The sequence below is a fragment of the Lynx rufus genome, unplaced genomic scaffold, assembly GCF_022079265.1.
Source record: "Lynx rufus isolate CCGP_SWC_20201006 ecotype Redwood Valley unplaced genomic scaffold, mLynRuf1.p SCAF_5, whole genome shotgun sequence".
Lineage (NCBI taxonomy): Eukaryota > Metazoa > Chordata > Mammalia > Carnivora > Felidae > Lynx > Lynx rufus.
The window spans coordinates 78,827,671-78,851,421 of record NW_025814867.1 but is presented as its reverse complement, the minus strand read 5'-3'; the positions used below and the strand labels follow the sequence as shown (position 1 = coordinate 78,851,421).

Genomic DNA, 23,751 nt, shown 5'->3' with positions numbered 1-23,751 from the left:
GTTCTTAGAAGTGGTGATGCAAGAAGTTTCTAGGAAAGGCCGGACACCAGGTGATTATTGCTGTTGCTGCTGCCGCTGCTGCTGCTGCCGCCGCCGCCGCTGGTGCCGCTGGTGCCGCTGCCGCCGCCGCTGCTCATGATCATTATTTTACCTTTTAATTCTTTTTTTTTCCGCTCTTGCCAAATGCTTTGGCTCCAAGTTTCCTATGTGTATCTATTGATATAAATGTATATATTTATTTATTCTAGCTGTCAGGTGTTAAAATAAATGCCGAAGATTAGTCCCACGTCTCTCCCACTCTAGGATATAGATTTTTATATATTTATTATTTTATTCTTGTTGTCTTTGAGTGAATCGGCCGGTTTGGGGAGGCTTTTGCCACCCTCCCTGGTGTTGTTTTGGTTTTGGAAAAGGAGGTGGAGGAGAGGAAGGAGGGGAATTAGGGGGCGGCCGGAGCCGAGAGGACGAGACAGTGTTTTGGGGGGGTGCTCTGGGCAAGTCTGGGGGCTGTCTGGCCCCAGACGACGGAGAGGACGCGCGCTCGCGCTCTCGCTCTTTCTGCTGCTGCTTGCGTACGGCTTGTGATCTCGCTGGATTCGGGCGGCTGTGTTTTTTCCCTCTTTTCTCGCTTGCAAACTGCCTTCCTCGCTCCCTTGCTCCTGCCTCCCCTTCCCTCCCTCCCTCCTCCTCTCCCTCGCCTCTCCTTCCTTCTCCGCTCCCGTCCTTCTGGGTGACTCCGGGAGACGGGGAGGGAGGCTGCCCGCTCGCTCGCCCCGCTGGCTCCCTTCCATCGGCCTCGCTCCTCTAGATTCCCTGCCTCCGAGCCGAGATTTGGGAGGAAAAATGCAAGCGAACTCCTCGGGTTTTGTTTTTCTCTCCCCCCACCTCCCCATAAACCCAGTTGAAGTATCGTTTCTACTATTTCCTTTTAGAGCCGCGATCTTCCTAACGAGATCCGAGTGTTTTGGTGTCCCCTTACCCTGTGTTTTGGGGGAGGTTTAGCTTGCCTGGGGGCGGGGATGTTGAATACTTTGAAAATTATTCTTTCATGTTGCAGTCGAGGGAGTCAGGAACCCCGCTCCACTCCCTCTCCCCATCCCGAGGAGAGCGGCTGGTGGCGGGACAGGGATTTGGGGGGTGGGTGGCAAAGGGGTGCGCGTTTGCACCTGCGGTGCCGTTTAGCGTGCGGGGACTGCGGGAACCTTCACCGGACGGCCCAGACGAGCGGGAAGGTGGCGGGATTTCTGGCGGTCGCGGTGTTTGTGTTTTGGGCGCTGCGTGACTCGGTGTTAGCTCCCAATGGCTGTTCCCCGCCTCTCCTAAATTTTGTCTTATTTTTTCCCATCGTGCGAGCTTTGTAAAAAGACAACTGCCAGCCGGAGAGTAGCCGACGTCAGGCTTCAGATTCTCGAGGTCCTTGCACTGGGCGAGGGGAAAAACAAACAGCCCCAGCCCGCGTTTCCTACGTGCAAGACCCGGGAGGAGAGAAGGGCACTCTGTGGCTCTGGGTGGGGGGCCTGGCGCGGGAGAAGGGGGCGCGGGCGCGAAAGGGAGATCTTTGTGAGTGATTTTGCAAAAACGGATTGTGAGGTTGGTTGGATTTGCAACCTGTGGCTCTCCTGGAGGGAGTAGGAATGGGGGAAGGCGGCGGCGGCGGCGGCCCGGGGCGGGAGCGGGTGGGGAGTTGGAGCCTCGGAAATCGGCTGGGCTCTTGGGCAGCGGGAGCTAGGGGCCACCCCGCTGCGGGATGTAGTGACCGTGGTCAGTGTCTTGAGAACTGTGGATTGCGTTGCCTTTATGATGCTGTGTTATTGGAACTCTGGCGAAAAATGAACTAGTGTTACAATAATGAGTTTTAAAACTCTCCCATGGAAAACAAAAACACAACCCAATAGATTTTAAAAAGGAAGAAAGAAAGAAAGAAAGAAAGAAAGAAAGAAAGAAAGAAAGAAAGAAAAGAAAAGAAAAGACCTTTCTATAGGGTGCCCCTTTTTGCAATGGTTAAGACTTGGTGGTGAGGGTCCAGACTGCTGAACAGGGAGAAAAACCCCAAACAGGATACCGAAAGTCCAGAGCTGTTACTGGGTCCCTCACAGATGATCACAGAAAGCTGGACATCCCCATCACCACCACCACCAGCTACAGGAAACTAATTTAATTTTTTAATGGATTTTTTTTCCATTCAGGTTATAGTTTCCAGGAGGAAAATCTTGTCACTCTTTACTTCTTCTAAGTGTCAATACATGCATTTTTTTCTGTCCAAAAAAAAAAAAAAAAAAAAAGTGGGGCAGGACAGAGGGAACCAGGGAAAGGGCTGTTTAGAAATACAGTTTGTGGCTCTGAGCGATGCCACCGGCTTCCTCTACAGAGACTGTCAGTTTCCCTTTTTCTTTGCAAGGTGTGTGTGGTTTTAATAAATAACTTTAAAAAATAAGAGGGGGGCCGGCAAGATCTGTCAGGAGACAGGTATCTATTTTGCTCACTATTTACTACCAAGAGCCTTTGGCACTGGAACAGAACCTCGTAAATCTGCAGCCCAAGTTGAAGTTCATCTGGCCCTAGTCCACACGCTATTCCTGGAGGTAGCAAACATGAGCTCAAAGGAATGAGGTGAAATCACATTCTTGCTTTAAAATATATACCTTTTTTTTTCTTTTTAAGGAGAAAGGATATTGTCTCAGAGGGGAGGAGGAAATGGAAAGAGTGTGCCACAAGATGGGCATTCCCTTGCTAAATGGCTGCAGTTGAGTCCTCAGGCTGAAATAGAAACCTGTAGATGGGAAATATTTCCCCCTCCCCCCACTTATAAATAGAAGTTTCCAATATCCTATTTGGAAGACTCTCCAATACTGCAGGCCCAAGCGCTGGCTGGTTTTAAGGGTCTGTTGATAGTGACAATAAGGCCAGAAGCTGTTGGTAAACGGGGCAGCTTGAAGGAGAAGGAAGCCAGAAGAGGGAATTCTCCAATTGGCCTTTTCGTCTGTGCTGTTCTGAAGGGTTTTACCCCCATGCTTTCTTGAAAAGACTCTCCAATTTATTCTGGGTTTGGTGGACAGGAATGGGACTCAAAACTCTTAAGCTGTCGTTTGCTGAGCCCTGAAGAGTTCCAGTTATTGGTTGAGTAAAAGGGTAGCCAGGACTAGATGTCAAAATCCTTCCTTCCCTCTCTCCCCTGCCCGGTAGCCACACTCACAACCCACTTTATTGTGAAAAACTTAGAGATTCCGAGGTGGTGGTGCGGCAGCGCCACCCCTCGGTGGATGAAACTCTATTTGCGAAAGTCAAATATTTGGAAAACATTGTGAAATGACCTTATGAGGATTTTTTTTTTCTTTAGTAAAAGGAGATAAAACTACCTTTAAAAACAAAAAGGACTTTGTAGTAGATCTCTCAAATGGGGAGGAAGAGAGTTGCTTTCCAGCTAGGATACTGTCATAACAGGCAAAGAAGTTCCGAGTGTGTGTGTGTGTGTGTGTGTGTGTGTGTGTACGCGCGCCCGCGGAGGGTCGCCTAGTTGGCTTTTAGGTGAGTTCTCCTGACGGAGGTAGCCTCCTTCCCCCTTGGACTTGACTTCTCAGAGCACCTGAATTCTGTTGCCAGTCTGACACTGACAGAAGGAGGAATGTCTTGGTGTAAAAACAAACCAGTGATTGGAAGTCCTGCAGTTTTGCTGGCGGTGATGGTGGTGGTGTATATGGGGGCTGGGCTGGGGGCGCAGGTTTGTGGACGGCGTGGGGGCAATGGTAGGCCAGTCGAGCAGGGTTTGGAGCTCTCTGGGAGTTGAAATAGTGTGGCGCGTGCCGGTTTCCTGCACTGCGCAACAAGTGGGAATGCCGCCGCAGTGATCCGGCCGGGGGTGCTGTGTTGTGGTGAAGCTGGCCCTTTTCTCTTCTTCCCACTCACTGGAAGCCAGGAATGGCTCTTCCCCGTCCTCCCAGCCTCCCAGCCTGTGACCAGCAGCCCCACCAAAAGACCATAATTCGGTGGGGTCTTTGGCCGAGAGCTGTAAGCCTGGGTGGAACCCTGTCCTTGGCCTCCAGGGCCCCTTTTCTCCGTGGGGATCAGGAGTTGATTCCCGGGTCGACCAGTATTTGGCAAGAAACTCTGCTAATACCTTCGAGTTCCACTCTGCTTTTTGAAGACAAGCGCTCCCTTTCCTCCCTTCTAATATATTCAGCCCTTCCGGCTGGAAAAAAATCACCGTATAATTTGTGAACGCAGCTCCAGATACCGTGTTGTGGCTGCTAGAGGAGTGCGCATCGGGAAGAAGGAATTACATCCAGTAAATTAAATGTTTTGCAGAGTTGCTTATAGAGGCAACCTCCTCCCCCTAACAGATCAAAAAAAAAAAGAAAGAAAGAAAGAAAGAAAGAAAGAAAGAAAGAAAGAAAGAAAAGGAAAGAAAGAAAGAAAAAAGAAAAAGAAAAGCCGGGGGGGGGGGGCAGTCGGTTGTGGAAGGCTGCGGAGGCGCGGTAATTTTCGAACGTACTGAGTCTGCCACCTAGTGGTAGATCGTAGCCGAGTTCCCCGTCTGGGGCGGTGGGCAGCCCCTGTCACCTTCGGGTCTCCCAAGTATCCCCATCAGGTACTAGGACTGACAGAGGAGGAGACCATCCAGTGAGGATGACATCCGGCCTCCAAAGTTTTGGTAAGATGGATGGAGATTAGGAATCCTCCAGATGCTTGTCCTGCCCACGGTCCCCCAGCGAGGGGCATCAGCCTCCACTAAGAGAACCTTAAGATAACCCGCATTGAATACACTATCTCTCTGTCTCCGTGGCTTCTCCCTGGGTGAAGTGTGGGGGGTGGCGGGAAGCCTTGGGGGCTCTAGGACGTAAAGCTCTTGACAACTGAGGAAACAGGCCTCATGAGGGTGGTCTGTTACCGGTGAGTTAGTACCCTAACTGGGACAGATTTTTTACTTTCTGAATTCCAGGTCAGTGACTTAAATAAAGTCAAAGGCGAGTTTATCTCTGCTCCTTTGGAGTACCTAAGAGAAAGCAGCAGCAGTGAGATCCATGATTTTAATGTCTCAGGTCAGCGTAGCTGGAAACAGTTACCCAGGTGCCTTGGAGGAGTTTCAGAAAGTATGGCATAAGATTTTCAGTGACAGGTACGGACAGCCTAATGTACTGATGAGGGTGGCGGTCTCAGATCTTGAGGAGGGTGCTTGTGTTAGCGGGTGATTAGGTCCCAGTCCCTAGACTTGCAGAGATGTACCTCCCTGCGCCCCAGGCTCGCATTTGGATACTGAAATAACTCTCTTCCCCTTCCTTCCACGCTGCTTAGTGTGACTTGACCAGAAATCAGTTGTGGAGGGGGGTGAGGAAGATGGCAGGGGGGTCATATGGACAAGCAGGGGGGTAATCCCTGTAGAATTTTGGCCACAATAGTTTCTTCTTAAGCAAAGTTTTATTTTCTTGGAGCTGAAAACTTAAGATGGCAAAGCGCGCGTACGGGTGCCGGCGACCCCTAGCGACGGCCGCCGGCGACGCACACCCGCGGGAGGTGCTGCCGTCTCCACCTCCCTGGTCCTAGGAAATCGAGTTCAGCCTCTCCCACTGCGGGAACTGTCGGAGGCCGCGTCGGAGAAACGCGCCTCTGTTCGGGTTGGAAACGAATCTGGGGATGTGTTTGAAGAGCGGTCAAGTTTGACTCATCGCTTTCCAAGGACAGTTAGTGCCTTCCATCTTCATTAAGGTGAATAAAGACCTTGGCTGACTTCTGTCCAGATCGGATTTTTAAAGGCATTGTTTGCTTGGGGACATCATGCCGCTCCCCTCCCCCGGCAGCCTTTTTGCAAAGGCAGAGCCCAGTCCAGCCTGGATGACCGAGATATCTCTGCTTAGGGACGTAGTTTGTTGGCATTGTCTGCCGGCTCTTTCTGGAAGGCTGTCGCGAGCTGGGTGCATGGGGAGCGTCCCTTCTGCAGCTCCTCTTCAGATCTTGATGATAAAACACATCCCTCTATTTTATTGCATTTCCTAGAAGCTTGCAGGCTTCAAAGAGCGCTGTTGGCAGGAAACGTGATAGAAATAAAGTCAGGACATAATGTCCCCGAACACCTCGGTCATCCAAAGCGCCTGCCGAGGCTACCGCGTTATCAAATTCGCTTTCATTTATTGTCTACTCCACTCTCCCGCCCCCCAGTCAAGAGAGCGAACAGTGTTTCTCCCTTAAAACGAAAACAAGCGCGCGGTTTAACCCCACCCCCTATCGCTGGACCACTGTGGCTAAACTGGAGCAGCCAGTTAGCTGAGAAGCTGCGCGGAAAGGGAGCGCTTGGGCAAGAGCCCTGATGCTGGTTTCACTACGGCAGCTCCAGCTTTAATTAAAATTCCTCGTCCCCCCCCCCCCGCCCCGCCCCAAACAGTGCGTTGCACTTCCAGATTCTCCTTTGGATTTCTCAGAGAGTTATTGGTGTTATTAGATTACCAATAATCCAAAGGCCGGCCGGGATAGAGAAAGGTGGGGGTGGGGTGGGGATGTGAAAGGCATTCTCCAAATCTGGAGCCTGTGTCTAAAGTAGGTCAATGGGAAGGAGAGGCGGGGCTACATGGATATTGTCGGTTTCTAGCCTTGATGGAGGGCTCTCTCTAGTGTCAGGCAGCGGTAAAACATGATTAGGTTTTAGCTCCCGGAACCACGGGACTCCTAATTTCCAATAAGTGCAAGTACTTAATTTTAACTTCCCTTCCTAGATACTCACCCCATTCCATATTAAATTTCAACCTTCGCTTTCACCTTTATTCCACCGGGCGAAGGGATGAGAAAGCCTCCAAGTAAGATTTTATGAGGCGGACGAGGCCCAGTCTTTACCTACCGCCCAGACCCCGCCTCCGCCGCTGATGGGATGCGCGACGCAGTGAGAGACCACCCGCGGGTTTTAGGAGAGGACTGTGGCCTCAGGGGCTACGTCTTTCGTGCCTCTCGCCCCGGAAAATTACTCTCGGAGCCCACTACTAGGACCAATTAGGAGAGGGCGCCCAGGGGTTATAATTCCGAGGAAGGCCATGAGAAAGCTAAGCAATCCAGGAGCGCGCCCATGCGCGCGCTGGGGTCAGCGCCCCGGTCCCTGCGCAATCCTAACCGCGTCTCTACGTGTTTCGGAGAAATCGGATTCCGAAATCCCGAAACCTAGCCAGGTTTGGCCTGGCAGCTCCTATTCTAAAGACTTTGGGCGGAAACCGAGCTGAGCAGGGTTCCCCTACTTGCCAACGTAGGCGGAAGGGGCTTTCGGTTTGGTTTTGCTCCAGGTCGGCTGGTGCGCACTGGCTGGAGACCCTCAGTCCTAGGGACTCCCATCTTTCTACTTTGACGCCTGGCCTATAACCAGCCCCTTAAGGGGGGGGGGGGTGGAGCAAGCAAAAAGAGAGAAAGGGGAAAAAAAAAGAGAAAAATAAATAAGTAAATGACGCACCAGGCAAACAAACACCAGAATTAGGCAATTCTAAGTCCTGAAATGAGTTTCGGATTGGACCCGAATTCCTGGGTTCTGGACCGGCTCTGCTACTCACTTGCGCGACTTTCCCCATGTATAAAATTTTTGTGGGGGAAGGGTTGGACCGCGTGAACTCAGAATCCTGGATCGGGCGCCGGCGAGGGATTTAGGGGAAAGTGTGCCTATTCCCCGCGAGCCTCCCTGGGCGGCCCCCCCTCCCCGGGTGAATCCCCGGCGGCCCTCGCGCCGCAGGCAGCGATCCTGGCGGCCGTCGGGGGCCGGCAGCTTCCTGGAAAGTTACTTCTCGTTGGAAACGGCGATAGGCAGAGAGTGTTCTGTGAAATCCGCTGAGCTGAGATCGACTACGTTCCGGGAATGAGAGGGCTGTGCCATTCCCCTCACTGCCCACTGCCTTGACGGCGTAACAGGAAAAAAAAAAAAAAGGCACACACAATGTTAGCTACCGAAGTGTACGAAACGTTTTATTTGAATGTAACCAAATTAAAGGTTGCCACGATCTCACCACGGGGCCTCCGACGCGCCTGCGGGGGCTTCGAGGCAGATGGGCCGCGGCGCCCGCAGAACGCCGGGGGTGGGCGGTCCCTGGCGGGCAGGTACGGTAAGGTCGGGGTGGGCGCATCTGCCCGGGCTTGCTGTGGCGCGCAGGGCTCCGGTTTGTGCCCGTGTGAGCCTGTGAGAGGAAGCGCAGTGCCCGCCGAGCGGGAGAGACAGGGAAAGGGTGGATGGGGGCTTTCGTGTTGGCTCACTCGCTCTCTCTTAACCTGGCTCTCCTTCTTTTCTGCCCTCCTCTCTTGTCTCTCCGCCTTCTCCTTCGGCTGCCTTCTCTTCCCTCTCTGCCTTTTGTACAGGGAGAGGGTCCCTCGTTTTTCTTCTCCAGCTCCTCTGAAAGATCTGCCTTCTCCTCAAGGTGCCGAATTGAAAATCCCGAGGGAAAAGGCAGAGGAGAGAAAGTGTGTGGGTGGAAAGACAATATTTAGGTCTCACTTCGTGGTTACTGCGGCTGGGGCGGGGTAGGGGTGGGGGGAGCCCACGTCTGGGCCCTTGCAGTTGTCAGTTTCTCTTTGACAGCCCTGTTCTTTTGGCGGTTGTTTCTGTGTAATGAGTATTGTGTGTGGCGTCCATGGGATTCCTGCTGAAGCTTAGTAAGACAGAGTTTGTCCAGGACTTTGCTGGAGATTAGCTTTCAGTCTTGGGCAAGGCTTATCCCATGAAGCGTCGGTGGCCTCCCCAGTAAATCAGGGCTGTTATAAAGATCGCAGACGATGATGGATGGGGAAGGCCTGAGTGGTCTGCAGGAAACAAAGCAGCTGCTAGGGGTCCTTCCACACTTGCGGCAAATAGAGGGAGGCATGGCTTCCCACATCCACCTTAACACGCACTCACTAGCTGTGAGGTCCCCTAAGATAGACCCAGCTGAAGAAGAGGTGGGCTTAATAAGGATGTGAGCCTCAGTGTACGTGCGTTTGTTTTTGACCAAGCCAGGCAGAGGTTTAGGATGAAAAGTGCCCAGCCCCAGGGCCTGGCTGGCAGACCCACCCCCACCCCCACCCCACCCGCAGGGGGCAGGAGGTGGGAATGTGTTGTTTGTTTGCTTCGATCTGCATATGGAGTGAGTCATTGCCACTTGTCAAGGTGAAATGGCAGATCTGGGCTTCCTGTGGTTCCAAAAATCTGTGAGTGGAAATCCACAAGCGAGCTGGTGGTTGAAGCTGGCTAAAGGAGAGCCTTAGATATTCCAGAAGTGTTCAGGGATGTTTTGCACCGGGGGAAGAGAAGACGGTTTGTAAATGAACCTCTCACGCGTCTCCAGTGTTCTTTTTCAACAGAGACAATCATTGAACTTTGGTTAGGACAGTTCAGTGTATTTCTCTTTGCCCGTCTTGAGTTAGGATGGGGAGAGGAGGAAATAGGTTCTTTCCTCTCCTTCTTTTCCTCTCCCTTCCCCCACTCCCTTCCCTTATCCTCACTCACTCACATGCACACACTAACCTTGAAGCCGATGGGATTGAGTGACTGGCACTTGGGACCACAGAGAAATGTCAGAGTGTTTGGTTACAGACTCAAGGAAACCTCTCATTTTAGAGTGCTCATTTGGTAAGATTCAGCAGCCTGGAATGGGGGCAAAGTGTTTGTGTGGGGGAAGGAACTTAAGAATGAGATTCACCCACATTAGGGTGCTGTCTTGCATGTTCTACAGCACGTAGGCTGATTTGGAAAAGGGACAGGAACTTGAGCCAGAAGACCTAGGGCCGGGCCACTAACCATCTACGTGGCCCAACATGACCTCCCTGGCCTCAGGCCCCTTTACCCGGAAAATAGCTCTAAAGGGCTATGATTTTGAAAGGGGTGGGGGGGGGGAGCTGAAAAGGATTCAGATACTGTTTTATGTTGCAGCCCACATGTGATCATAAATAAGAGTCCTACACCTGTGCTTTAAAATTATTTTGTTTCAGAGAAACAGATTTGGAGCGGGTACATATTCCATGAGTCCTCCCTGGCCAGTTCTCAGCCAAAGCACACAATTAAATCTTTCCCCAGCAGAGGGAGCACAAGCTTGGAAGTTTGTAGTACTATGGTCTCAGACCCAGGAGGGAAAGAAGAAGAAACTTTGAAAAAGACAAAGATTCTCAAGGAAAGCATAGCTAAGCCATCTCGGGGTGTATTCTGCAGATCCTGTGGTTATTAAGTGCTTCTTAATACCTCTTTTGTCCTAAGCAAACCACTTGAACTCCTGGGCCTCAGTTTTGTCAGCAGCGAAATGGGGATAAACGATATCGACCCAGTAGATGTTGAGAAATCATTTTAAGACTTGAAAGATAATATTTTAGCAGGTTTTGAAAACCGTCCACATCTTTAAGGCCCCCCCCGAAGGATCATTCTCATTGATATTGAAAGAACCACTTTTCTTGTATTTTTCTTTCCCATAAACTCGGGCGGGGGGCCGGGGCGGCCTTTGGTTGGTATACGTTTTTTACTTTGAGACAGGAACGGTGTGTGTATATGTACGTGTATTTAATGTGTGCCATTGCGTTCCCGGTAGTCAGGATAAAAACGTTATTACTGCGTAGCTTTGGGTGCCTTTGTTTCCGCAAGCGCAGACCTGGAAAAATGTTTGCTGGCTTGTGGTAAAACCGCTCCAGCTGGCAGGCTGCAGCTATCAAAGTAGAACCAAATACGTGTGTCCTAAAATAAGACTGTAGTGGACAATCTAACATTCATGAAATCAATTTCTCTTTGCTTTTTTCTCTTCCCTGCAGATTTTAAGCAACATTTTGGACTGTGAATCAAGGCATTGGGTAAGTAAATCTAATTATATGCTTTAAAACTTTGTGGACAAACTGTTTCTTTTGAAATTTGCCAATGCATGTGTTGCTGTGAACTTGGCCACTTTTCATTAGATGAGATAAAGAATAGCCAGTTCCCTTCTGCATCGTTCCCAGGCCTCACCCACTCACCCCTGTGTTAGACTATCTTCACCGTCGTGTGATCATTCACACCCTCTCTCATTTCTTGGTTCGGATCCAATGTAGCCACCTACTATGCTCCAGCAGCACGCTGGGTGCTTGAAGTACATTCAGACAATTCTAAAGCCTAAACGAGGAGAGAACAGATGGTGGCTGGGATAAGGAAATGAGATTCGGACAAGAATAGCTGTGATTTTTGAGAACCTACTATAGCCCAGGCACATATCTCTAAATTTTACAAACACATAGGTATTACTTCCCCCCGTTTGGGGAAACCAAAGCCCAGAAACAATAAACAGTCTGCCCCATGTCACACAGCTAGCAAAAGGTAAAGCTGGCTTGCTAACCTTCCAAGTGTGGTTTCTCTCCCCTGTAACACACTTACTGCCTCTCAGTGCCCGGCCGAGTATTTGGTATGTGGGAAAAGCGCTCCACAGATATTCATTCACGTCCGCTTTCCCCGAAAGGCTTTTTTCTAGTCCCACTTGTTAGATAAACATTATTTTTCCCATCTTACAGATGCCCAGAGATGGGCCACAAATTGGTCCAAGACCAAACCCGAGGGACCTCGGTTTTCATCCCACATGTTAGCAGGCCGAGGCTCCTGTTCTCACACTCCTGGCAAACAGGAGTCGGGTGCTGGGGAACCAACAAGATTCTGACCCTTTGCTTTCCAGGTGAAGACAAAATGGCCTCGCCGGCTGACAGCTGTATCCAGTTCACTCGCCATGCCAGCGACGTGCTTCTCAACCTTAACCGCCTGCGGAGCCGTGACATCTTGACCGATGTTGTCATCGTGGTGAGCCGCGAGCAGTTCAGAGCCCATAAGACAGTCCTCATGGCCTGCAGGTGAGGGGTCTGGAGGGGAAAGACGGATGTATAAAGGCGAGCCGACAGGGTGGGCGGGCAGCGAGGCAGAACAGGTGGGCCTTTTGCTGTGTTCGGAATTACATGGCACTTGTCTCCAGACCTCAGCCCGTGGCCTGGCAGAGTAGGTTCCCAGGGAGCGAATGAATGCACGCGCTTCTGGGGAAGAAAGAGTTTCTGTTCTGTGGGAATAGAGGGAGAAGAAATCGTATACTGTCCCAAGAAAGGATGTGTTTGGACAATAACATGGAGAATAACTCCAGTTAGAAGAAGTCAGAGGGGGGTTGACAATACTGTAAGCAAGTGAATTTGATATCTTTTGCCCTTTTATTCTGTAACTATGTGCGTTTAATCCTGTGGCTGTATTTCCATGGGTGTTTCAGGGTATATATGTGTAAGTTAGGAAGAGTGAGCCGGCCGATTCTTCGTATTTGCCAAGTATTTCACGTACACAGAGCTGTGTTTTTTAAGTTTATTTATTTATTTTGAGAGAGAGAGAGAGAGGAGGGCCCGAGAGAGAGGGAGACAGAGAATCCCAGGCAGGTTCCATCCACACTGTCAGCACAGAGCCCGACGCAGGGCTTGAACTCACAAACCGTGAAATCATGACCTGAGCCAAAATCAAGAGTCAGACGCTTAACTGACCAAGCCACCCAGTGGCCCCCCAGAGCGATTCTATATTACATCTTCTCCCTGGATCTTTGCAGTGGCCTTCTGTGGTATGGAGGCATTACCTCCATTTTATAGACAGTGAAACAAAGACGCAGATAGGTGAGCCGATATAAAGTCAGGGATCTCTATCGCTAGCCGAGAGCTCACTCAACATCTACAGCAAGCACCTGTTTTTGGTTTTTGTTGTTGTTGTTATTTTTTTTTTAATTTTCTTTTTTTTTGAACGTTTATTTATTTGTGGGACAGAGAGAGACAGAGCATGAATGGGGGAGGGGCAGAGAGAGAGAGGGAGACACAGAATCGGAAACAGGCTCCAGGCTCTGACGCGGGGCTCGAACTCACGGACCGCGAGATCGTGACCTGGCTGAAGTCGGACGTTTAACCGACTGCGCCACCCAGGCGCCCCAGTTGTTGTTATTTTTAATGTTTAATTTTTGAGAGAGAGGGAGGGGCAGAGAGAAGGAGACAGAGGATCTGAAGCGGGCTCTGCGCTGACAGCAGAGAGCCTGACGCGGGGCTCGAACCCACGAACCGTGAGGTCATGCCCTGAGCCAAAGGCAGACGCTTAACCGACTGAGCCACGCAGGCGTCCCCAGCACGTATTTTTTAACAGTGGCAAAAACAGAGATTTATAGAGAAAGGAAAGTAATAGAAAATACTCACCAAGTGCTTACTGTGTGCCAGGCATCATTCTATATACCCTTTATGTTTTCGTCCTTGCCGCAACCCTGTCGGGTAGATACCGTGGCTCCTGGTTTGCAGATAAGGAAAGCAGGGTGCAGAGAAGTTAAGTATCTCACCCAAGGTTGCACAGCTACTTCCTGGTAAAAGTCTGGCTCGCTTCCAGCAACCCATTAAGAAAGAGCAGAATCCAGACGACAGCCCAGAATCCTGACTTGTGATTGAGTGCTCTTTCCTCCATCAGACAGCATGGTAGCCGGAGTCATGGCCTGAAGTTTCACTTGTGTCTTCGAGGAATATTGACCTTACGGAAGTCTATAGACTTTTAGCAGATCAGTAGACTGTACACGTAGGCATCATTCTATTTATTTCTCATCGACGCGCAACTTGTTTCTAAAAACATACAATGGCATTTTAAAAATAAGGATCATAGGAAGAGAAATGTTTATCTCAAAGCTAGAGACTAAAAATGGTAACGGCAAATGAGTGCCGAATTTCACTCTGATGATCCATGCACTTAAGACCATAAGGAAAATAGCTTCTGTGACTTTGAGAAAATCATTTAACTTCTGATCTTTGTCCCCCCATTCGTAAAGGGGAGAATGATAATATCTACCTTGCAAGGTTGTGAGGAACACAGGATAATGTATGTAAAGTGCTTAATGACTGTCTGGCATTTAGTTAGCTCTCCATAAATGGCAGTTATTATTAATTGCCACAGAAATTCTGGAGCAAGGCCCAGGGGAGAGAGCGGAGCCCTGACACTGACTGTAACTGATGGCAAATTCTGTCTGTGATAGTGAGACATTTGTTTGTTTTATAGCGGCCTGTTCTATAGCATCTTCACAGACCAGTTGAAATGTAACCTGAGCGTGATCAACCTGGATCCTGAGATCAACCCCGAGGGGTTCTGCATCCTCCTGGACTTCATGTACACGTCTCGGCTCAATCTGCGGGAGGGCAACATCATGGCCGTGATGGCTACGGCTATGTACCTGCAGATGGAGCACGTTGTGGACACTTGCCGGAAGTTTATCAAGGCCAGGTGAGCTGGCGCGGGGTTGGAGGCCTTCAGAGAGCCTTGGTAACGCTTGCATACAGGATCCTCTGTGATAGGCGCAACCTACGTTTCCACAATTTTTGGCACCCTTCCGCCTTCTTAATTCTTGGGCTCCAGGCAGGTGGTGCTCTCCAGAGAAGCCCTGTGCTTTCCCTCTTGCTTTCTTCTATTCGTTTGACGTGTCCTCTCCTCCCGCCCGTCCTGTCAGGCCTAGCTTGGATGCCAGCCCCCACCCACGGATGTTTTTGCAATGGCCACTCTTCCTCCCCCAGCTCTTCCTCTGTGTCCCTAAGCCTTTGGCCTGTCCTTCAGACCTTCCTTCTGTTTTAACCATTTGCGTATGTAGTTGAGTTCTCCTTTAGACTTCCGTCACAATGATTTACATAGGCGCCTTAGTTCCCCTACCAGACCGCGGGCTGCTTTACTCACCTTTTACCTTGCCGTTGCCGGGCTCCTACTGGAGAGGACCATTTACTGAATCACCCTGAGTTCACTGGGTCTAATCCCCTACCTGAGGGCCGGTCAGACATGACCGTCCTTTAAAGGTGAGGAACCTGAGAGCCAATCAAGTGAAGGGCTTGGCTAAGTGGAGCAGAGACTCAGGGCTTGACTTTTTTAGAAGCATTTGATTCAGCTGTTCTAGGGTGATTGCACCCCTTATCGCACAGAAGCGTTGCTAGCCTCTGTTTGAACACCTCCAGGAGCCAGGAACCCAGTGTTCTCAGAGCCACACGGTCTCCCCTGGCCGGTTAGAAAGCTCTGCTTTATGGCGAGCCGGAATGTGGCTCCCTTAACCTTTGCTCATTGGTTCTAGCTCTGTTAACTATGAGCATGTTGAGCTGGCCTATTTTTCGCCCACATAATGTCCCTTCAAGTACGGGCAGTGAGAGCTCATTGTCTCCTGTGGGTAATCGTGGTCGCAGGAGCATCATTGCTGTCCTTTGCCAGTGCTGTCACTGGGTCAGGCCTCGTGCTCCGAGTGGTTAAGTAACTCGCTCCAGCTCACGGAGCTGCTGAGTGGCACGGCAGAATTGGAAAGCAGGTCTGGCCGCTTCAGAGCCACGGCTTCCCAGGACGGGCGTCCGCCACCTGTCCTCCAAAGTCAACTTGCCCAGGACTCTAGCCAGCACAGAGGCTGAGGCCTGTCTTCAACAGGGCACCAGTTTTTTCCGGACCCTCGGAACACGTGGCACCAGGATTGCGTGAATCCTTCCCTCCCTGAGCCTCGGTTTCTGTGTGTGTAAAGTGGACACGATAATACCTTTCTCCCTTTGCAGGATTTTGCCTGGGTGAGACGAGATAAGGGCTGGCAAAGCTGCTTTCCCTTCTAGGATATCTGAGGACTTACAGATGCACACACATGTATACTGGTGTGACTAGACATGAGATGTCACGTCTAAGCAGGCACAGACTGTGTGGCTAACTCGCTGCCCTTCTGTGGGTCTCGTCGCCCCTGCTGCGGGCTAGATTGCTGGGTTCCTAGCATAAAGGCCTTGTAACTGAAGTCCTTCCCCCCTCCAGAGCCACATCCCTTACATCTAAGCTGCCCAAGCACAAATGTGGTTACGGACGCCGGGGTCACTGGGAAAGCCCTCTGTTCAACAGCTCTGATTTGGAGGCCCATGTCCCCTCTCTGTTTTCCCCTGCAGTGAAGCCGAGATGGTTCCTGCCATCAAGCCTCCCCGTGACGAGTTTCTGAATAGCCGGATGCTGATGCCCCAAGACATCATGGCCTATCGGGGTCGTGAGGTGATGGAGAATAACCTGCCGCTGAGGAACGCCCCTGGGTGTGAGAGCAGGGCGTTTGCCCCCAGCCTGTACAGCGGCCTGTCCACCCCGCCAGCCTCTTACCCCGTGTACAGCCACCTCCCGGTCAGCAGCTTCCTCTTCTCCGATGAGGAGCTGCGGGATGCCCGGATGCCCGTGGCCAACCCCTTCCCCAAGGAGCGGGCCCTCCCCTGTGATAGTGCCAGGCCCGTACCCGGCGAGTACAGCCGGCCGGCCATGGAGATGCCCCCCAGTGTGTGCCACAGCAGCATCTACTCGCCCAAGGAGGCCGCCCCGGAGGAGGCACGCAGTGACATGCACTACGGCGTGGCCGAGGGCCCCAAGCCGGCCGCCCCCTCGGCCCGGAATGCCCCATACTTCCCCTGTGACAAGGCCGGCAAGGAGGAAGAGAGGCCCTCCTCCGAGGATGAGATCGCCCTGCATTTCGAGCCCCCCAGTGCACCCCTGAACCGGAAGGGTCTGGTGAGTCCGCAGAGCCCGCAGAAGTCTGACTGCCAGCCCAACTCGCCCACGGAGTCCTGCAGCAGCAAGAACGCCTGCATTCTCCAGACCTCCGGTTCACCACCGGCCAAGAGCCCCACTGACCCCAAAGCCTGCAACTGGAAGAAGTACAAGTTCATTGTGCTCAACAGCCTCAACCAGAATGCCAAACCAGAGGGGCCCGAGCAGGCGGAGCTGGGCCGCCTTTCCCCTCGAGCCTACACCGCCCCGCCGGCCTGCCAGCCGCCCATGGAGCCCGAGAGCCTTGACCTCCAGTCCCCAACCAAGCTTAGTGCCAGCGGGGAGGACTCCACCATCCCACAGGCCAGCCGGCTCAATAACATCGTCAACAGGTGCTTTCCCAGGCAGTCCGGGCCTGGGGTCAGGGCTTCCCACGTGGTCACTTCTTCTGATGGAGGCGGGGCTGTGTTCTTTTCTTGCGTGAATACTGAGTATGTTAGAGGTGTGCAGTGAGCACCCACTGATTGAATTCACCTAAGTAAGGAAGCATATTAAGCTTTGATCTATTTTGTTAGAGCAAGAGCGGGAAAATCCCCTCAGCGGCAGAAGAGCATTTCATGAATCCCCAGGGCAGCCTCTATGGTCTTGGCAGGGCAGGGCAATCTCGCCCCCCCTTTGGACTGAGTTAGCCTGCAGACTGGGACTGGCCTGGGTCGGGGTGTTGGCCCAGTGTGACCCTGTCAGGGGTCTCAGGGCGTACGTTGTTTAGAGGTAGGCTTGAGGATAACTCTGTGGCCCCACATCCAGAGCAAGGCAGCCCAGCTCTGGGCTCACCTGAGCACAGGAAGGGCGGGGGCAGCGTCCAGGCCAAGTGGTGTGCTTTACGCTGCCCAGCTGCTGAGGCTCTCTTTCCTCCTGCTCACAGGTCCCTGACCGGCTCCCCCCGCAGCAGCAGCGAGAGCCACTCGCCTCTCTACTTGCACCCCCCCAAGTGCACATCCTGTGGCTCTCAGTCCCCGCAGCACGCAGAGATGTGCCTCCACACCGCCGGCCCCACATTCCCCGAGGAGATGGGAGAGACCCAGTCTGAGTACTCGGATTCTAGCTGTGGTGAGTCCCCTTCCCTCCTTCCCTTCCCTTGCCGGGGAGAAGGAAGGCCCCTGCCTCTGCCCGTGGGGTTCGCGTTTCCATTTCACGTATGCTGTTGTTACCGATTGGGAGAAGTCCCCAATTGGAAGGTCACTGGCACTTGACAATCACCAGTCCATCACCCCACTCTTGGCCTCTTGAACCAGGCAGACCGGAGTGATGGATAGGGTGTTTGAGTTCATCTGGGCTGGTAGAGAATGACCAAACAGCCTTTTCAGCTGCATTCCAGCTAAGGTAACCTGTGGGGCTGGCTATAACTCCCAGAGCTTTCTCGGCTGCTGGGGACCCAACGGCCTGACCTGTGTTAGTTCCCCCCTGCTGGGCCGTGCATTCCCTAAGGAGAAGCAGCCGACTGTAATCATTCCTGCGTCTCCCACAGATCCCAGAGAATTTCTAGCATGGAGTAGGCAACTCGGCTAATGTTAGCGGAATTAGATTCGTGGAACTGAATTATTAAATTGAAGTGTTGGATACTTTGTGATTGGCATCCCCAGTTTTTATCAGATAAAAGCCCATCTTTTCCCTCAAGCTCTGGCTGGAGTAGGATAGCCCAGTAATACCTACTCGGGGGTGAACCGCCTGCCATGACACGTCATTTTCAAAACGTTAGCACAAAAGGAAAAGAAATCAGTCCCTCACACTGAGGGATTTGGCACAGGGTCATGGATGTATAGCTGGGAGAGCAGGGACTGTCCCCATCTGTCCCCCTGGCCACTTGCCTTTTCTCTGCATCCCGTCCCTTCTCTCTAGGCCGCTGTTTCTACTTCCCGTCCTTGTTGGCTCTCCCAATCTCACAGAAGTGTTTGGGGGACATGAAATCCAGAGAGAGATACAGGGTGACCCTGTTCACCATTACTTCCTCATTTAATGACCTCCAAGTGTCATTGGATTTTATATCTTACATTCCTAGAATGCTTTGCGTGATACAGTATGCTCTTGTGAGATAGGCCGTGGGGGGTTGCTCTCCTGACTTTGGAGATGGAGACACAGACAGGCTCAGAGAGGTGAAGGGTTTTGCTCGAGGGCTCCCGTGTATGAATGTCAAGAAAGCTATGCAGTGATAGGAAAAGTCAGTTGTCAGAGCTCTCTAGACAGGAAGAGCCGGCTGAGCTTTCCTAAAGCTGGCACAGGCCGTGTAGATACCCGTTGGTTTGCTTCCCTCCTGTACCTTAATACTCAAATCTGTCTCCTTTGTCCTCCACGACTGGGACTCTAAATGCTAAGAAAAAGAAAACGCCACAGGCCCCTGGCTCTGGGTTCTCGGGAGCGTTGGGTGGATGGAGGTTGGGGATCAATTTGAGTGCAGCCCCAAAGGGAAGAAGTGGCCTCGGAGCCCTGCCTCCCTTCCTCATTGTGACTTTGGTGTCCCCGTCCCCCGCCTCCCAACAGAGAACGGGGCCTTCTTCTGTAACGAGTGTGACTGCCGCTTCTCTGAGGAGGCCTCGCTCAAGAGACACACGCTGCAGACCCACAGCGACAAACCCTACAAGTGTGACCGCTGCCAGGCCTCTTTCCGCTACAAGGGCAACCTCGCCAGCCACAAGACCGTGCATACGGGTATGGCCCTGCCCCGCCCCCCCCCCCAACCCCACCTCGGCTGGTCAGGGTTACTGGGACCAGGATGGGGAGAGAACCGTAGAGAAAGCAGAGTGGGGCCCTGGTCCCCGGCGGGCTGAGGCAGGGAGCAGGCCCCGTCCTGACCCGAATGTGGGCCTAGCCCTGTCACGTCTTTGCTTGGTGACTCATTCCACTCCCTGTATTGTTTGTCTTTTCTCTGAGAAGCTCTGTCCTGTGTCTCTCCCTTCGCTGGAGTCAGAAAAGTTAATCCCAATGCTCAGCCCTTCTGTCGGCTTCCTCCACCTGAGCATCTACTCTGACTCAGGCCCCGGCCCTCTCGCGCATGGAATCCCGCTGTAGCTGCCATAACCAGAAAAGCATGTCTTCTCCAAAAGAGAAACTAGAACAGTCTGATTGTATCTTCCTGGCGAATGGTTCGGTTCCTGTATCGGTCTTAGACAAGGCGAGAGCTAGAAGAGCCTTCCTACGGCGTCTAAATTCACCCCTCAGGTTCCAGAGAGGGAAACTGAGGTCCAGAGGAGGAGAGTGACTTCTCTGAGTCGGCAGTTAGATAATCCTGATGACATGGCCGGTTTCAAGGCCTCCCGGGAGGAACCCCCTCCCTCCCTCCCTCTCCCACCGCCTGTGTTGTTTCTGCTCTGTCCCCGCCTGCTTCTTGACCCTGGCCGCCTGCAGCCTGTGCCGGTGTGTGTGCGCGTGTTAGGGGTGGTGGCCAGGAAGCAGGCCCCTGGATCCTCTCTCAGACATCTTCCAAGTGAGATAACGCTGAGGGTGGCCCCCGGAAGGGCAGTTTGCTTTGAGATCCAGGGACCCGGGACTGCGGGGACCTCTGTCAAATATGGCTTTCTTTATCCCCTTCCTTTCGGTAATAGGTGAGAAACCCTATCGCTGTAACATCTGTGGAGCCCAGTTTAACCGGCCAGCCAACCTGAAAACCCATACTCGAATCCACTCTGGAGAGAAGCCCTACAAATGCGAAACCTGTGGAGCCAGATTCGTACAAGTGAGCAGGGCCATGGGGAAAGGACCCCTCAGCCTCCGCGTGCTGACGAGGGGCTCCCGGGGGCGGGTGCCGCGGCCCGCCCCAGCGGAGCCTCTCATGCTTTGCCCTTCCGTTCAGGTGGCCCACCTCCGTGCCCACGTGCTCATCCACACTGGAGAGAAGCCCTATCCCTGTGAAATCTGTGGCACCCGTTTCCGGCACCTTCAGACTCTGAAGAGCCACTTGCGAATCCACACGGGAGAGAAACCTTACCATGTATGTGAGCCTCTTGTCACCCCCGTGGACTGGCCTGGGAGGGGTTGAGGGTAGAGGTGCAGCCAGCAGAGCTGTTTGTGTCAATCTCAGGCACACGGTGGGATGACCACTGAACTAAAGGTCACAAGACCTGGTTTGGGCCTGTCAAAGACACCCTGCTTGACATTGGCTATGTCTCAGTTTGCTCGTCTTTAAAGTGAGGGTATGGGGCTAGGTGACCTGGGCCTTAGGACAGAGGTCCAGACTATAGATCCATTGATTTTGGAGTCATTCATTCATTCCACACTAACTGGCTTCTTACAATTTGCGTCTATGTTGGGCTGGCTACCTGTCTACCTAAGAGGACCTAAGGTGTTTGAGAAACAGCAGCCATAGGAGTGGGAAGAGAATCAGAAAAATGTGGTGATGGGGCCCCTGGGTGGCTCAGTCGGTTAAGCATCCGACTCTTGATTTCGGCTCAGGTCATGATCTCACTCACGGTTTGTGGGTTTGAGCCCCGCTTCAGGCTCTGTGCTGACAGTGCGGAGCCTGCTGGGGATTCCCTCTCTCTCTCTCTCTCTCTCTCTCTGCCCCTCCTCTGTTTGTGCTGTCCCTCTCTCAAAAGAAACAAACAAAAAAATGTGGTGACAGAAGGAAAAAAAAGAGAAAAGGCCACTTTAAGGAAGAGCAGGTGGCCATCTACACAACACGATGCCATGAATGGGCCACTGGAATCATAGTGTTCTGGAGCAAGGTTTCAGCCAACCATGGCTTGCGGGCTTATTACTGAACATTTCGCGAGCTAAAAATGGTTTTAATATTTTCAAATGGCTAAAAAATTAAGAAATAATATTTTGTGGCCTGTGCAAATTATATAAAATTTAATTTTCAACATCCATAAAGAAAGTGTTATTGGGACACGGCCGTGCTCCTTTGTTTACATACTGTCCTTGGGTACTTTCCTACTACAGGGGCAGTCTTGTCATCGCGATGTATTTACCATCTGGCTCTTCACCAGTTAGAAATCATTTGCCAATCTCTGCCACCGATGGGAGAGATACTGGCTGGGCAGCTGGGGTGTCTGGTTCTTATTCTGACTTTGACACCAACCTTTTTGGGGCCATAGGCAAGCCCAGAGCCTCGCTGTGGACCACAATTTTCTTTCCTGAGAACTGCTATAGATGAGCAGTTTCCAAAGCATGCTCTTATAACACTGAAGTTCTTTAATCCTGCCGTCCCTTTTGCCTTTTGAGTTTCTATTTAATTTGAAAAGAGTCCCACGGCTTACAAGTGTGGAAACTACTCCGATAGGTGATGCTGACTTTGGTGGCTTTATGGCGTCACTGTAGGTAGGGCTGGGCACAAGAACGAACCAATGAGTGCTTAACCCGTGTCACAAATGTGAGCCGGCAACATGTGGTTATTTTCACCCACTGTTTATCGGTCCCGGAGTGAGAATCTTCTTACTTGCATTTTGTTCTTGGGCAAATTAGTTCATCCTCTCGGTGCCTCTGGTTCCTCATCTGCAAAATGAGCCTGGACGTAGCTGTGTTCCTGGGGCTGTTGTGCTCAGTTACCAGATCCACTCAAGGGTCGGGATGGTGCTGGGCACACAGGAAGAATACAATAAATATGTGCTAGCAGTTTAGATGCACAGATGTCGAGGTAACAGTGACCTTCAGAGTGCACTGCCTCAGTCCTTTACAGAAAGGAAAACCAAGGCACACGGAAGAAACGATGTGCTTGGGTGGGGAAAAGCGCAAGCAGCATCGGAACACGTTAGAAGACAGGGAAGGGCCATTTGCACAAAGCTTATGTGTCCCTTAGCTGGAGCCAGAATTCTCCACCTGGCCTTGGAGGGGGATGAGCTACCCAGATCTCTCAGAGGGAGACCCTCCTTCTCTGGGTCTCTGAGCAATGACACGTTCCCTGGGTTGGTGACAGCTAACAGTCTGCCTCCGGTTTTCCTTCAGTGCGAGAAGTGTAACCTGCATTTCCGTCACAAAAGCCAGCTGCGTCTTCACTTGCGCCAGAAGCACGGCGCCATCACCAACACCAAGGTGCAGTACCGTGTGTCCGCCACTGACCTGCCCCCGGAGCTCCCCAAGGCCTGCTGAAGCATGGAGTGTTGATGCTTTCCATTCGAGTCCCTTCTCAGAAATCTACCCAAAGGATACTGTAACACTTTACGATGTTCATCCCATGACGTAGTGCCTCTTTCATCCACTAGTGCAAATCATAGCTGGGCTGGGGTGTGGGGGGGGAGGGGCAGGGGGACCGGGAGCCAAGGCAGCTCCCCTTCCCCTACTGCCATAAAACATTAAGAAAATAATATTGCTTCTTCTCCTATGTGTAAGGCAAACCACGTCAGCAAACGGCAAAATCATTTTATATATCAGAGCGGGGGGAGTATGCAAAAGTTCTGACTTGACTTGGTCTGCAAAATGAGGAATGTATATGTTTTGTGGGAACAGATGTTTCTTTTGTATGTAAATGTGCATTCTTTTAAAAGAAGAGACTTCGGTATGTTATCAAAGAGAGGGCTTTAATTTTTTTAACCAAAGGTGAAGGAATCTATGGCAGAGTTGTAAATATATAAATATATATATATATATAAAATAAATATATATAAACCTAAAAAAGATATATTAAAAATATAAAACTGTGTTAAAGGCTCGATTTTGTATCTGCAGGCAGACACGGATCTGAGAATCTTTATTGAGAAAGAGCACTTAAGAGAATATTTTAAGTATTGCATCTGTATAAGTAAGAAAATATTTTGTCTAAAATGCCTCAGTGTATTTGTATTTTTTTGCAAGTGAAGGTTTACAATTTACAAAGTGTGTATTAAAAAAAAACAAAAACAACAAAAAGAACAAAAAAAGCTACCGAAGGAAAAATGTGTAGTTTTGTTCTAGTTCTCGGTTTGTATATACCTGTACAACGTGTCCTACGGTGCCTTTTTTCATGGAAGTTTTCAGTGATGGACGAGCACGCCATCCCTTCTGAAGTGTAGGCAGACACAGGGACTTGAAGTCGTCGCTAACTAAGCTCTCTTTGGGAATGTTTGTCTCATCACATTCTGCGTCATGCTTGTGTTAGAACTACTCCGGAGACAGGGTTTGGCTGTGTCTAAACTGCATTACCGCGTTGTAAAATATAGCTGTACAAATACAAGAATAAAACGTTGAAAAGTCAAGTTGGCTCCATTCCGGAGGTCTTTCCTTGTGTTGGAATCAGGACTCAGGACTCAAATGGGTCTGGTGTCCCCAGCTCGTAACCTAGTGGGAGATGCTCAAGGACAGGAGTGGCTGCTGGCCATGGGGGGCCTCAGAGGGGCCGAGGCTGGGGC

General features: G+C 51.4%; 1 protein-coding gene across 4 annotated transcripts; it reads left to right on the top strand.

The window, feature by feature from the left end:
- Positions 1-23,598, top strand: BCL6 (BCL6 transcription repressor). Of its 4 annotated transcripts, none has more exons than XM_047098986.1 (11): positions 127-5,700; positions 8,311-8,369; positions 10,720-10,758; positions 11,604-11,775; positions 13,970-14,191; positions 15,856-16,827; positions 17,361-17,545; positions 18,974-19,141; positions 20,035-20,165; positions 20,283-20,420; positions 22,373-23,598. In XM_047098986.1, the coding sequence occupies exons 4-11, from the start codon at positions 11,615-11,617 to the stop codon at positions 22,514-22,516; spliced, it is 2,121 nt and encodes a 706-aa protein (XP_046954942.1). In that variant the 5' UTR covers positions 127-5,700; positions 8,311-8,369; positions 10,720-10,758; positions 11,604-11,614; the 3' UTR covers positions 22,517-23,598. The 4 variants fall into 4 exon arrangements, with proteins under 4 accessions (XP_046954941.1, XP_046954942.1, XP_046954940.1 ...); XM_047098984.1 differs by having other exon boundaries at positions 8,311-9,556; XM_047098985.1 differs by lacking the exons at positions 127-5,700; positions 8,311-8,369 and adding an exon at positions 1-50.
- Positions 23,599-23,751: the final 153 nt, after the last annotated feature.